Source organism: Hippocampus comes, unplaced genomic scaffold (genome assembly GCF_001891065.2).
Source record: "Hippocampus comes isolate QL1 unplaced genomic scaffold, H_comes_QL1_v1.1 scaffold147, whole genome shotgun sequence".
NCBI lineage: Eukaryota > Metazoa > Chordata > Actinopteri > Syngnathiformes > Syngnathidae > Hippocampus > Hippocampus comes.
Window position 1 is genome coordinate 2,671,150 of NW_017805009.1, and position 13,351 is coordinate 2,684,500.

At 43.9% G+C, this 13,351-nt stretch overlaps 1 protein-coding gene across 1 annotated transcript in view; it reads left to right on the forward strand.

Annotated features, from left to right (window-relative positions):
- adgra2 (adhesion G protein-coupled receptor A2) overlaps nucleotides 1-12,303 on the forward strand; it is a 45,550-nt gene extending 33,247 nt beyond the window's left edge. The window contains exons 3-19 of the mRNA XM_019862761.1: nucleotides 1,773-1,844; nucleotides 5,300-5,371; nucleotides 5,462-5,533; nucleotides 5,840-6,003; nucleotides 6,084-6,297; nucleotides 6,398-6,562; nucleotides 6,640-6,838; nucleotides 6,919-7,068; nucleotides 7,663-7,824; nucleotides 7,942-8,142; nucleotides 8,227-8,416; nucleotides 9,088-9,296; nucleotides 9,370-9,497; nucleotides 9,620-9,743; nucleotides 9,822-9,970; nucleotides 10,535-10,624; nucleotides 10,779-12,303. Coding sequence (XP_019718320.1) covers nucleotides 1,773-1,844; nucleotides 5,300-5,371; nucleotides 5,462-5,533; nucleotides 5,840-6,003; nucleotides 6,084-6,297; nucleotides 6,398-6,562; nucleotides 6,640-6,838; nucleotides 6,919-7,068; nucleotides 7,663-7,824; nucleotides 7,942-8,142; nucleotides 8,227-8,416; nucleotides 9,088-9,296; nucleotides 9,370-9,497; nucleotides 9,620-9,743; nucleotides 9,822-9,970; nucleotides 10,535-10,624; nucleotides 10,779-12,198 — 3,781 coding nt within the window. The 3' untranslated portion in view covers nucleotides 12,199-12,303. The remainder of the gene's footprint in view (nucleotides 1-1,772; nucleotides 1,845-5,299; nucleotides 5,372-5,461; nucleotides 5,534-5,839; nucleotides 6,004-6,083; nucleotides 6,298-6,397; nucleotides 6,563-6,639; nucleotides 6,839-6,918; nucleotides 7,069-7,662; nucleotides 7,825-7,941; nucleotides 8,143-8,226; nucleotides 8,417-9,087; nucleotides 9,297-9,369; nucleotides 9,498-9,619; nucleotides 9,744-9,821; nucleotides 9,971-10,534; nucleotides 10,625-10,778) is intronic.
- The last annotated feature ends 1,048 nt before the right edge of the window (nucleotides 12,304-13,351 follow it).

Consider the following 13,351-nt stretch of genomic DNA (forward strand, 5'->3'; position numbering starts at 1 on the left):
TGAACTAGTTCCATTCATAGTTCATCATGGAAATTTTCAACTAAGTTAAAAAATGAACTCGTTCATAGTTCTTTTTTACCCCCTTCTTCCACTGTGTTTTATGCGAGCTGTTGCCATAACAGCCTTTCCCAGTTGTTTCTAACCATTCCATCCACACTACTATCCAGGTTTCCTATCACCCTTCGATTTCAAAAACATGGGGAAAAACATGTTGCTTGGACGCTGCTATATAAACCAAGCTGAGATAGGAAACTAAGGATGCACCTCAAAGTGCATATAGTTATTAATAAGTCACTTTTCAATTTTTTATGAATGTATTTCCTGACTTGTTTGCCGAAAGAACCGGGCTGTATCCCCTTCAATAATTTTATGACTTTACTCAAAGTACGTTCACTTCACGCTCGCCCCCAAAAATATGAACGAGTTCATCAACTTTTGTTCATTGAACTCGTTCAAGTACAAAACTGAAAACTGCTGATTTTGGACAATTCCACGCTCCCAACTTTGTGGGAACAGTTTGGAGCTGACCCCTTCCTTTTTCAACATGGCTGTGCAACAGTGCACAAAGCAAATTCCATAAAGACATGCATGACAGAGTCTGCTGTGGATGAGTTTGACAGAATCCTGACCTCAATCCGACAGAACGCTTTTGGGATGAATTAGAGCGGAGATTGAGGGACGGGCCTTCTGGTCCGACATCCTTAAGTGACCTGACAAAATTCCTCTAAACACACTCCTAAACCTTGTGGACAGCCTTCCCAGAAAAGTTGAAGCTCTTTTAGCTGCAAAGGGTGGTGGACTGACGTCATATTGAACCCTATGGATTAGGAATGGGATGTTACTTAAATTCATATGGAAGCCAAGGCAAATGAAAAACTTTTTGCGATATATGCACTCGATACTGTATCCATCGTTGGTATCTATAATCTGGAAACGTTCCACTCCCAGATGTACCACACCTTTTTTGTGCAATCTGTTTTCTGAAACCACCGTTTGGTCAACATAGCTCCTGAGGTTATGCATGTCATATGGCAGCACTGCTGAGAAAAGTGAGGACAGACAGAATTTGCGACACAGAATCCCCCTGATGACGTGCCTAGTGCAGTAGCATCCTTTATAGAATTTGAATAGATAAAGGCCACATCCTGTATGGCCTGGTTGTGTGCTCGTGCGCGGAAATCCGTGTGATAAAAGTGTGATGTAATGGACATTCCGACTTGCACCGACCATGTCCTGCAGATAACTATCAGTCTCCTGACCTGCTTGAGCCTCACTATTCTCACCAGAGCAGTTAAAAAAAAGCAAACTTGGATGTGAAATCAAACACGGAACAAAGTTGATTGGCGGCGAGGGAGTTTTGCTAAATCCTTTACCACATGGGTGTAGATGTGGAATGGGAAGCGGGTGGAGAACAGTGCAGTGGGTAAAATTAAATTAGAGCTTCAAAGGCAGCTGAAAGAATTAATATTTATGGTGTCTCTCTGAACAAAATTATGGGATGAACGAACGATTTCAGAAAAGGAGAAAAAGATTTATCCGGTCTTTTTATGGGCAAGTTTCACTTCAAGTCCATGTGGCTGCCGGGATAAGATTTCCTATCGCTGTGCGGTATCCTGCTGTGTTCTGCCTGAGGAACCAGGCTTGGCCGTGAGAATCACTCTCTCGCGGTTCTCTTGTTTTTTTATAAAGCGTTTATGTGAAGGGTCTCCGTGAAGATGTGTCAACATTGCCCCCGTGTATATTATATCATTTGATATTTTCTCTCTCCACAGGGATCTCAAGCACAACTTAATCAGCACCATCATGCCTGGAGCCTTCCAAGGCCTTTCCGAGCTCCGGAAACTGTAAGTGGATGTGATTCACCTTCCAGTTCGCAGCAGCAAATGCAAAAAGAAGATTTTTGCAACTATTAAAAGACAAATTAGGAGTTGAGAGTTATCTGTCTTTTTACAAGAGCACAGGTTTGGTCTGGCAGTTGATAGCAAATGTGACGTTCACCATGAAGGTGTTTCATCTTGTGGGTCATGTTAGGTAATATAAAAAGTACATAGACAGGTGCAAGAAGCTGTATGTGAACCCTATGGAATGACCTGGATTTAAGCAGAAATTGGTCATACTGTATGTGATCTTCAACTAATACCTCACATTATAGTGTGTTTTTGTGTTTTTAATGCACACAGCATGAAAATGTTACAGTGGAGGGTGGAAAAACAAAGCGAACCTTCTAACTAGTTACACCTCCTTTGGCAGGAATAACTTAAACCGAGTAACAAAATACCGCAGTGAAATAGATTTTTGAGGTATCTGTCCTTTTTTTTTTTTATCTTTTATTATTTTACTTTTAAGCCCTACATTTGAAATCACAAATCTGTACTTACTCCCAGTACTCCTTACATAGTCCAAATAGGATGACTACTTCTTTTCAACCCCCGCAGATGGCAATGTGGTGTTAAAAAGACACATAGAAAGGGAAAGTCACTTGTATTTGGAATTGTGATTGATTGCTTGATTGAGATCTTGGTGTCTTAAAAGGTAAAAAAAAAAACTCCTTGATATGAATTCAATTAGGTTGCGTTTAAATTGTACAGATTTACAACAGAAGATGCCTCAAGTCACTTCACAAATGGAGCAGGTGTCAAACTACTTGAGACCAATTGAAGCCCACGTGAGCGAGCACTTGGCGACATCACCATCCCTGTCAAGGAAAATTTGCCAGTGTAATGGTTGTAACAGAGCATACACAGTATGTTCAACATTGTCTAGCACCCGACTCAGAGGGAGAGTGGAAGCACGGCTGAATTTCCACCATTTAAACGCAGTCAGTTTTCACCGTGGACTGATCCGAATTTGGATTCTGTATTTTAGCTGCATGGGTGTCAAACTCACTTGCACAGTGGGCCAAAATTCAAGGCACGGTTGTGGGCCAAAAAGAGACTCAAACTTGACATTTTTGAACATAAATGTGAATTGAAACAGATTCAAGACAATATTATTCCATACTAAATCCACTTATAACTTAAAATGTGTTGCTCTGCACGAAACCATCTGTGAAATATAGAAATTCAAAACATGCAGCAAAAATAATCCTAAAACGATGAAGAAAACCTGTGCTTTTCATTCAACGTGATAGTAATGATAGATTTTACCTTTCAAAATACTTTGCTCTCTCTTCTGCCATTTTGCCGAAGCCCGGCACTTGGAATCTTTCTCACAATTCTAAAGATGAACAGCAGGCGTTCATCAGTGAGGCAAGTCCTACTGTACGGGATGTTTGGTTCATTTTCCATCACAGACAACAGCTGCTCACACATACACGTGCCACCAAAGATACGTGGTGTTTCAGCCGCCTGAAGACAAAGTTTGGGAAGGCAGCTGTTGCGTTGCAATGTGGGATTTGTAGTTTAAGTGTCATCAGCCTTACACAGCCCCTACACAGCTGTGCATAAAAAATATCTCTTTGCTGTAGTCACAATTATCCTGTGTCGTTTTGTGCACAGTGGATTCGGTAAAATATTTTTAATTTTCAGTTAAATGAATGCTTACTTCGGCGGCCCGGTGGTCTAGTGGTTCGTGCGTTGACCTCACAGTGCAGAGGAGCAGGGTTCGATTCCGGCTCAGGCCTTCCTGTGTGGAGTTTGCATGTTCTCCCCGTGCTTGGGTTTTCTCCGGGTACTCCAGTTTCCTCCCACATTCCAAAAACAGGCATAGCAGGTTGATTGAGCACTCTAAATTGTTCCGAGGTGTGAGTGTGAGCGTGGATGGTTTGTTCATCTCTGTGTGCCCTGCGATTGGCTGGCGACCGGTTCAGGGTGTCCCCCTGCCCGAAGACAGCTGGGATAGGCTCCAGTACGCCCTGCGACCCTTGTGAGGATGAGGCGGATCAGAAAATGGATGGATGCTTTTATGACCAGTCAGTATATACAGAAATCCAGGTAATTTTAAAGGGGTCACATGCATTTTGAGGCAGGAATAAGTTCAAACGTTCCTCAAAAAAGAAGAGAAAAGAGAAAGTAAGTAAAGTAATGTGGGTAAGAGAAATTGAACCAACTAGTTTACAAATGATTCTGAAGACAACACCTGTCTCATGTTGACATTTGGAAGAGCCAAATTCTGTGGAATGATAGTCAAGAGGCCAGGTGATTGAAAAAAAACTGTTGAAAAATCATAGGAAAGCTACATTTGTGTTTGCGTGTCCATCTGAATGCAAATTCTTCTCAATGGAAAACGACATTTGATAGGACCATACGATACTATTTTATAGTTTTTTTTTTCCATTATGACTCAAACAGCCTGAAGAGAAAATACAGTTCTTCCATCGTGGAAAAGAGTTTTTTAAATTTTTTTTTTTAAACAGCATTCACGTTCTGGGGTAGAACATCACACTCAGTGGCAGGCTGTGCATTTGGTACCTGGACTTACCGGTACCTGAATTAATACACCTCGTAATGACAAATGTAACAGAAACAATTTAATAAAATACATCATACTCACCAGAAATCCTGATTATTAAATGTCATAGACATCACAGGATGGAAGAATGCTGAGGTTGTTGGGCGGCAGTAACCTGCTAAAGCAAGTCTGAAATGTGATTGGTTTTCAGTTATTTCAGGTACTTCGGGCAGTGTTATGAATTCGAAAGGTTAGACTAATGTGGTAGCACATTAAGGCTGATATCTGGGTGGGGAAAAAAAAATCGAACATCCACATACATAATTTCACCACTCATGCTGCACCAGGAAGGTCCCACACTGGACAACAACTCGGTTGGTTGACCGGTGAGTTGAGATGCTGGTTGGAGTTGCTCTCATCTATGTGCTGCCCCACGTGACTCGCCTTCCCTCCACCCCCTGCTTGTGTTTTCCCTGCAAGGACTGGGGCTTCTCAAAACAAACAGGGGGGAGATAAACACATGCGTTGGACAGCGCTCTGCTGGGTAGTGTCAGAGGAGCAGCAGAGCACATCTCTCTGGCTGTGGCAATACATCACACTCAGGCCAGGGGCCCTGCTTTTGCCGATAAACATTTACTGGTGTTCCATGGAGCCACGGACTAAAGATAAGTGAGGTGAAGACTTCAGACCCTCTAACTTCGCGGGCCTTCTTGTGCTACAAAATGATGGGAAGTAATATACTGACGATTGAGACAGAGTTCAAAAGTAGGTCATCCTTTTAAATGCAGCGTAGTTCAATTTGATATCACAGAAACATAATGTAAAAGGGCCATGATATCATCGGTTGCTGAGACACATCCAATGGATCAAAAGTAACCAAGTGCATTTCTTGGTCTTTTCCCGCTTTCAGTGACCTATCCAACAACCGCATTGGCTGCTTGACTTCAGACATGTTCCAAGGGCTGACTAATCTCACGAAACTGTAAGACGAAGTTAAAATGATGTACTTGCACTTTCTGCGTCTTGGGAAAACGACCAACATAACGTATTTATCCAATTTGTGCTTGGTTAGGAACTTATCCGGAAACATCATATCAACCTTAGATCCAGGCGTGTTTCAGGAGCTACCATCCCTCAAGCTTGTGTGAGTCTTTTTTTGTCAATATCCAATAGCCACATTATTAGTAGACTGTACGTTATTCATGAATTACAATTCTCTTATAAACTCTTTCTACTGTAAATGTAAATAGATGCTTGTCCCAAGCCAAAACTCCTAAAAATTTTATTGAAGAGTTTCTTTGGTGAAGACTCTACAGCGCATCATTATAGTATAGTATCCGTTTTCACTTCAGTCTTAAAGTAATCCAACGTGTATGTTTTGGCACTGTGGCATCAGTGTGAAGTCTCGTCTCTCTGAAACACGCATTATGACAGTGAGTTTTGTCACCAGGAACTTCAACTCGGAATACTTGTCATGTGACTGCGGGCTGCACTGGATCCCGGGCTTCTTTCGCAGCAGCTCGGCTCGACTGGGGGATGAAACCCTGTGTGCTTATCCGAGAAGCCTGAGGGGAAAACCCCTACGAGGACTCCGGGAAAGCCACTTGAACTGTGGTGAGAATTTACTCACTCGGGTAGCGATCCCCCACATTCGATGGGCCAATCTCAGGTTGTTGTCTTCTCCATCGTGCCAGATGGCCCTCTGGACCTGCACACCCTGACACTGCTGCCCTCTCAGCGTCAGGTGGTCTTCAAAGGGGATCGGCTGCCGTTCCACTGTACTGCCGCCCTGGTGGATAAAGTCACCGCTTTGCACTGGCATCACAATGGTCAGCTGGTGACCTCTGACCCAGAGAAGGGTGTCCAGTTGGAGAGCAATGTAGTGCACGATTGCACCTTCATTACCAGGTGAAGAAACTACATGAGATGCTTTCAGGCCATGTTCAAATGTTTTTAAAGACACTGCGCACTAAAGCCCTGTCATATGTTGTGTATGCTTAATATCCAGTGAGCTTATTCTATTCAACGTACATGTGGAGGCCAGTGGAGAGTGGGAATGTGTGGTTACAACCGGGAGGGGAAACACATCTCGCTCTGTTGAAATAGTGGTGCTGGAGAACAGCGCCTCCTTCTGCCCAGAGGATAAAGTTGTGAACAACCGGGGCGAGTTCAGGTAAGTTACAGTTGCCCATATTCACGCTGAATATTTAAATGTGCATTATTCGTTTTCTCCTCTGGTGGGAATTCCAGATGGCCAAGAACACTGGCGGGCATCACCTCTCATCAGTACTGCCTGCAGCTGCGTTACCCGTCCCTGTCCGTAGAGGGGGACGTGGAGCAGAAAAAGGCCTCTCGCCTGTGTGACCGCTTTGGGAAGTGGCAGGAGGGCAACTACACAAACTGTCACTACACAAATGGCATCACCCGTGTCCTGCATACCTTCATCCTGGTCAGTGATGCTACCTTATGTGCTCAATGCGTATAAAACACGGGAAACTGAAATTTGTTTTCCAAACACTTGGATCGCAGAGGCCCATCAATACATCAAATGCTGTCACTTTGGCCCACCAAGTGCGCAAATACACCCTGGAGGCTGCGGGCTTCACTGACTCAGTGGATGTGCTCTATGTTGCACAGATGATGGAGAAGTTTATGGAATATGTCAGACAGCTGGAAGAGGTTTGAAATGTTTATTACAAATATCAAATGCACGTACGGGGCTTTTGTATTTTATTTTAAATCTACCTTTACAAAGATGACGGCTGTTCTGACTAACATTGTCAAATTGAAGTTCATGATTTAAATCTAATTCTTCTGTATTTTATAGCAGCATATAACTGAATTGCACAATCAGAAATGGCGATCCAGTGCCTTGATCCCTTTAGCGCAGAGGTTCCCATCCTTTATTAAGCACATACAGTATTTCATATTATATTTCAAAACAATCTCCTCACTTTTTCTTATTCAGTGTGGAATCACACCACTAGTAGATACAAAAGTTAATTGTATATTCTGACTTCTTATGGAAAAACGATTCATCATTCTGCCTGTCATTTTATGTCATAGCATAGATAGACGAACAAAGATACGTTATGTGTAACAAATATGTCATCATTTAATGACAACTTAAGTACAATTGTATAAGTGGCACACCTGATGAGCTCTCACAACCTTGTGTCATGTTTGATTGTGCCAGCAAAAGAGACCGGTGAGTGTATACATATATGTACACATGTAGTAACATAACGTGAACTGTGTCTGCATTGACCCCAGTTGCCAGGGGTGTTGGTAGAAATGGGCAGTAACTTGATGCAGGTGGATGACCAGATCCTCGCGCTGGCCCAGAGAGAGAAGAGAGCCTGCAGCTCCATAGTGGGATCTCTGGAGTCTCTGGCCTGGCCTCAGCTGCACAGCCATGCTCAGGACTTTTCCATGGTAGGAGCTCTCATGAGAACTTAAAAACAAATAAATAAATACAAATCTTCTTTAGCTTCTTTCAGACTAGAACCCATTCCAAACCAGAGCCTAGAGTGGAGTTTATCATTTGTACAGGTTTCCAGGAACATTGTTATGGAAGCCCATTTAATTCGACCAGCCCACTTCACTGGCATAACCTGCACTGCTTATGAGCGCCGTGAGCTCTCAACAGCCACTACTGGAATGGAAATGACAGAGTTCTCACATGAACAACAACTTCGGTTTCGCTGCAGCACAGGTTCCCATAACACATCTCTGAACAATTTTCCCCTCAAGGTGAGCTTTGAGCATTATATGTGTGATTAAGCTCTGCATGTGAGAATTTCAACATCTCATGCTTGTTTTGTTTTCTATCTCTAGAATTCAGTAGCCGTGGCCTCTGTGACGCTCCCCGCTACTTTGTTTCCTTCTGATTCGCCTCCAGACTGCAAGCTGCAGTTTGTGGCCTTCCGAACTGGAAGCTTTTTCCCTCTGACTGGGAATTCAAGCAACAGTGCAGGACATTCCCGAAGGCGGAGTGTCAACACTCCGGTCATCTATGTGGGCCTGGGTGAGGAAAAATGAACTCTACCTCAGTTCTCCCATTGTCATTATCTTTTGAAGAATCTTTACTGCCATCTTCTTTCAGTTTTTAAAATGGCACTTTTCTTTAAAATTCCATCACTTTTTCACATGGTTAAATCCAATTATATCAATCAAGATCTCAACTGCGGTTGACTTTATGCCTTTTTTTCCTTTTCCTATCATTTTTTGGTCAGTTGAAAAGTAAGAAGCCTTTTTTGACAAAGTACTGAGTAGAAAGTAGGCTAGATATCTGTTTTCAAATATAGAGAGTAAAAGTAAAAACAAATACAGATACCCTAAAAAACACAGTAATGGAGGCGATCTCGTTTCTTCCCACCACTGTGAATGACCGAATCATAATGTTGTGACTTTGCATAATTAGATTTGATTGAATATATCATGTTCATAGCTTAATTGAGCACTCTAAATTGTGCCGAAGTGTGATCGTGAGTGTGAATGGTTGTTCGTCTATGTGTGCCCTGCGATTGGCTGGCAACCAATTCAGGGTTTACCCCGCCTACTGCCCGTGAACAACTAAAGGGAGGCTCCAGCATGCCTGTGACCCCTGTGAGAATAAACAGTTCAGATAATGGATGGATGTTACGCAACTCCACCATTAATGACCCTGCCATTGGTTTTCCTTCCTCCGTGATACAGACGGTTGCAGTATGTGGAACCACTCAGAGCCTGTCTGGGTGTCACTCCGTCATTTCTCCCCCGGAAGTGATGCTGTGGCGGCACAGTGGAGTCCAAAGACACCGAACAAACATGGCAGCTGGAGCCCAGAGGGCTGCCAGCTGGTCCACAGTGACAGTAGAACCTCCACAATGCGCTGTTCTCTACTTAGCAACTATGCTGTGCTGCAGGTAGGACGATAGACTTTGACCCTGCACATGCTCACGAGACCATCTTTTAACTGTGTTTATATTTGTTATCCAGGAGGTGCCAGACTTCCCCAACTCCTCACCCATTTCCGTGAGGGTGCTCCACCCTTTGGTGTATGCTTGTACTGCACTGCTGCTCCTTTGCCTCTTCACCATCATCATCACTCACATACTACACCACAGGTACTTATTGTAGTGACAGATACATGTGGTACCTTAAAGGTTTGGACACACTTGCTCATTCTATTGAATGGATTAAAATAATCACTTGCATATGTATCTGTATTACCTTGTTCCCTGATCAGTTCCATTCACATTTCAAGAAAAAGCTGGCACACATTGCTGAATACTTGCTTCCACATCGCCATGACAACAGCCATCTACGTAGGGGGCATTAGTTTGACCAGCTACCCAATTGTTTGTCAAGCAGTAAGTGCTTTTACAACTGAATTGTCAAATGTTCTTCTTAGTAAAGTATAGGCTTGATGTGTGAGCATTATGCAACAGGTGGGCATCGCCCTGCACTACTCCTCACTGTCAACCCTGCTGTGGATCGGTGTTAGTGCCAGGGTCATCTATAAGGAAGCTATGTGGAGAATGCCGCTGCCGCCAGAAGGGGATTCCGCTCTTCCGCCTACTCAGCGCCCTATGCTCAGGTCAGAGCAAGAACTCACCTTCGCCTCCTCTTGATCCATAAGATTGTTGTTAGGTGTCAATACGGATGATGTTTTAGACCGATGCAGATGTTCTTGTGCCTGACCACCCAGAGTGTGTTGCATTAAAGGCGCCATTGTGCACAACAACCAAAGTCCCTCTGTTTTGTATGAAACCTTGAAGGCTTTCTGTAAGACACAAAAAGACAAGAAGCGGGAATGAATGTATGAATCCAGCATAACAGGGCAGAGAGGGGTCGCTGTAAATCTGGATGGAGCCAAATAATCCCTTGTGTTTCTTCTCTCCTGGGCCTCGTATTGCCCCTGTGATCCCACAGCAAAGATCATACACAGTGCTGCTCCTCCAGACTTTCTTTGTTGCCCACTCAGATATATTGCACCATTCTGCAATAAATTGCTGCCTTAGTGACCTCTGTCCACTCAGAAAATAAAGGATCACACAGCTCTATTCATATTACAGCCGGGGACATTTATGACACAGGCTTGCATACATTAAAAAATGTCACAGCCAAAGGTCAAACAGATGTGTTTTAACTCTCATTCAAGGTTCTATTTGATAGCTGGTGGAGTTCCTCTCATCATTTGTGGGATCACTGCAGCTGTCAATGTCAGCAACTACGGAGACAACAGCCCTTAGTGAGTACTGCACTTCTTCATCCTTGAGTCCACCCCTTGACTTTATGTTGGTATGTTGAGTGGCAAAGTGAATTATTCTGTGTGATTGGGAGAAATGACAATGATGTCCTTGTTGTTCCTTGACCCTTCACGGACTCTTTACTGCCTCTTGCAGCTGCTGGCTGGTGTGGCGCCCTAGCCTGGGGGCTTTCTTTGTCCCAGCAGGCCTGGTGGTGTTGGTGACCTGGATCTACTTCCTGTGCACTGGGTTCTGCCTGAGGCATCGTACAGCCAAAGAATGCACAGGAATCACACCGTCTTCCCCTGTGACCGAGAGCCAGCCTGCACTGGCAGGAAGCATTAGCCTCCTGTCTTCAGACTCAGTTGTGAGTCCTATAAATTCCAATGTGGCTTCAGAGGACCAGTACTCTCTGAAGACACAGTTTTTCATTTTGGTTGCCACCCACTTCCTGTTTGTGGTGCTGTGGTGTTGTGGTGCCATGGCAGTGTTCCTGACTGGGCACGCTAGCTTGTTGTTTAGTTCTCTTTATGGAATGGTGGCCATAGCCCTGGGGGTGTTCTTGGTGGTGCACCACTGCTTCCGACGTGTGGATGTGCAGAGCTCGTGGCTGCCGTGCTGCCCGGGTCACGGCGGCACCCATCCCGCGTCTACCTACATGCACACGTGCACAACAGGAAGTGGCGTGCAAACCTCTGAGCAGGGATCCCAACTTTACATCAACTGCCATCAACCCGGTGACTCGCACAATTCTTCATCGACTCGGTCATCATCCACACCGAGTGGCATCAGCAGCGTCGGACCCGGGCCCTGCAAGCTCACCAACCTAATGCAGGTGACGCAAGACACTCCGAGCAACACCTCGCGGGCTGCTGCCGGTATCAACACTGGCACCAGTACTGACAATGTCAGCAAGCCATCAAACAATGTTTTTCCCAGCATGAACGCTTCAGTGCCAGTGCATCCTCAGAGAAGGAAAGTGAACAGCAGGACTAAACAAGGCAGTATCCAGTATCACCATCGGGGTGATGGCAGAGGTCACTACCGACTCAAAGCTTTAAGGACAGCAGGAGGCGGGGGCAGCCTTGGTGCTTTGGGTCCCACGGGCTTGGAGCACCTTAGCTCATCACATGCGGTCCATAAACAAGCTACCAGTGAGAATGGGAGCATCCATCACAGCCTCCCAGAGAGCCATGGAGTCCCCCTGACAAATGGAAAGCGTGTTGGTCAGTCAGTGGCCACCAGCCCTTCGGAAGGCAGCGACGGGGGGAGCAGCGGCAGCCGCAAACCCTACCCGCTGCTCCCCTCGGTGGCCAGCAGGGTGGCCATGAACGGCGCGCACAGACGATGCATCAGCAGAGACAATTTGAAACTCGCGGCTGCTGCAGAGCGGGAGGCTAAGCGCTGTTCGTACCCGTTGAACAGCATCACCACAACTGTGCCGGGAGCTGCGGCCCCAAATGGCACCCTGAAGAACTCGGTTCGAGAACTGGACCACGACATGAGCGGAACAGATCACTCCCAAAGTTCTGTGGGAGTGAAGAGCAGTTTGTGGAAGAGTGAAACCACTGTGTAATTTGTACTTGTACATGAACGCCAGTGTTACCTTGATAACTTTTTAAATGAGACTATGTTTGAAGTGGCTCTTGATTATTATGTAATTTAAGATTTTCTTTTTTTGAAAAAGGGATCCAAGACCCCAATGTGTTGCTTTTATTTCAGTGGCAAATAATTTGAGGTAGAGAGAGAAAATTCAGTTACAAGACTGTGCATATATTGGTTAATGAGGATTTAAGACTTAAGTTTAATCAGAGATTTATTGTTTTGGTTTTGATTTTTCTATGCATTTCCGAAAACAATTCAATTTTATTGTACACGGCGTTATGCAACTCCTTTCACAGTCATGTTTGCTTCTTGCATCTGCAGAGTGTATGAGTGTGTGCGTGTATGCATGCGTGTGCGCGCTTGTTTGTGTGTGCGCGAGCTTGTACATAATCCATTGTCAATTAAAATAATGTGAGATTTCCGAATACAGAGTGGAAATATTTTTTTCGTTATGCATTTCCCTTAGCACTATTGTGTGTGTGTGTGTGTGTGTGTGTGTGTGTGTGTGTGTGTGTGTGTGTGTGTGTGTGTGAAATGTATATTGGTATACAGTATTCCATTCCTTTATTTGGCCTTCAAATGTAAGACCACCAAAAGCCATTAGTTCTGTTTTTAATATTTGAGTTTTATACAGTTCAGGAAGTTGTATTACAGGAACTTGGGCTTCCGCTACGGATCTTACTGTCACTACCTTTTGTCATTGTTCAAAGGAAATCCAGAGAATGTAACAACATCCTAAAATGTTTCATTCTGGCATCAACAGATGCTGATCCTGCAAGAGAAATGATTAAAAGTGATCAGCATATTTTGGAAAACTGCTGTAGACAGGTACTTTTACTGAGGTTGAATCAATTAATGTGCAATTTAAATTTTTGTTTTTAAAGTTCATCCAAGTGAACAATTTAGTGCAAATATTCCTTCCTATTTAATTTTAAGATTTTTCTTGGATGAGAAACTATTGAATCATTAGGCAGCTCCTTTAAATAATCGATTTATCCACTTCATCCAAAGGTTCGACTGCATATGCATAATAATAATGCATATTATAATAATGCATAATAATAACAACAATTATAATAATAATAATAATTATTATTATTACCTTTTAAGGGCACATTTTGTTA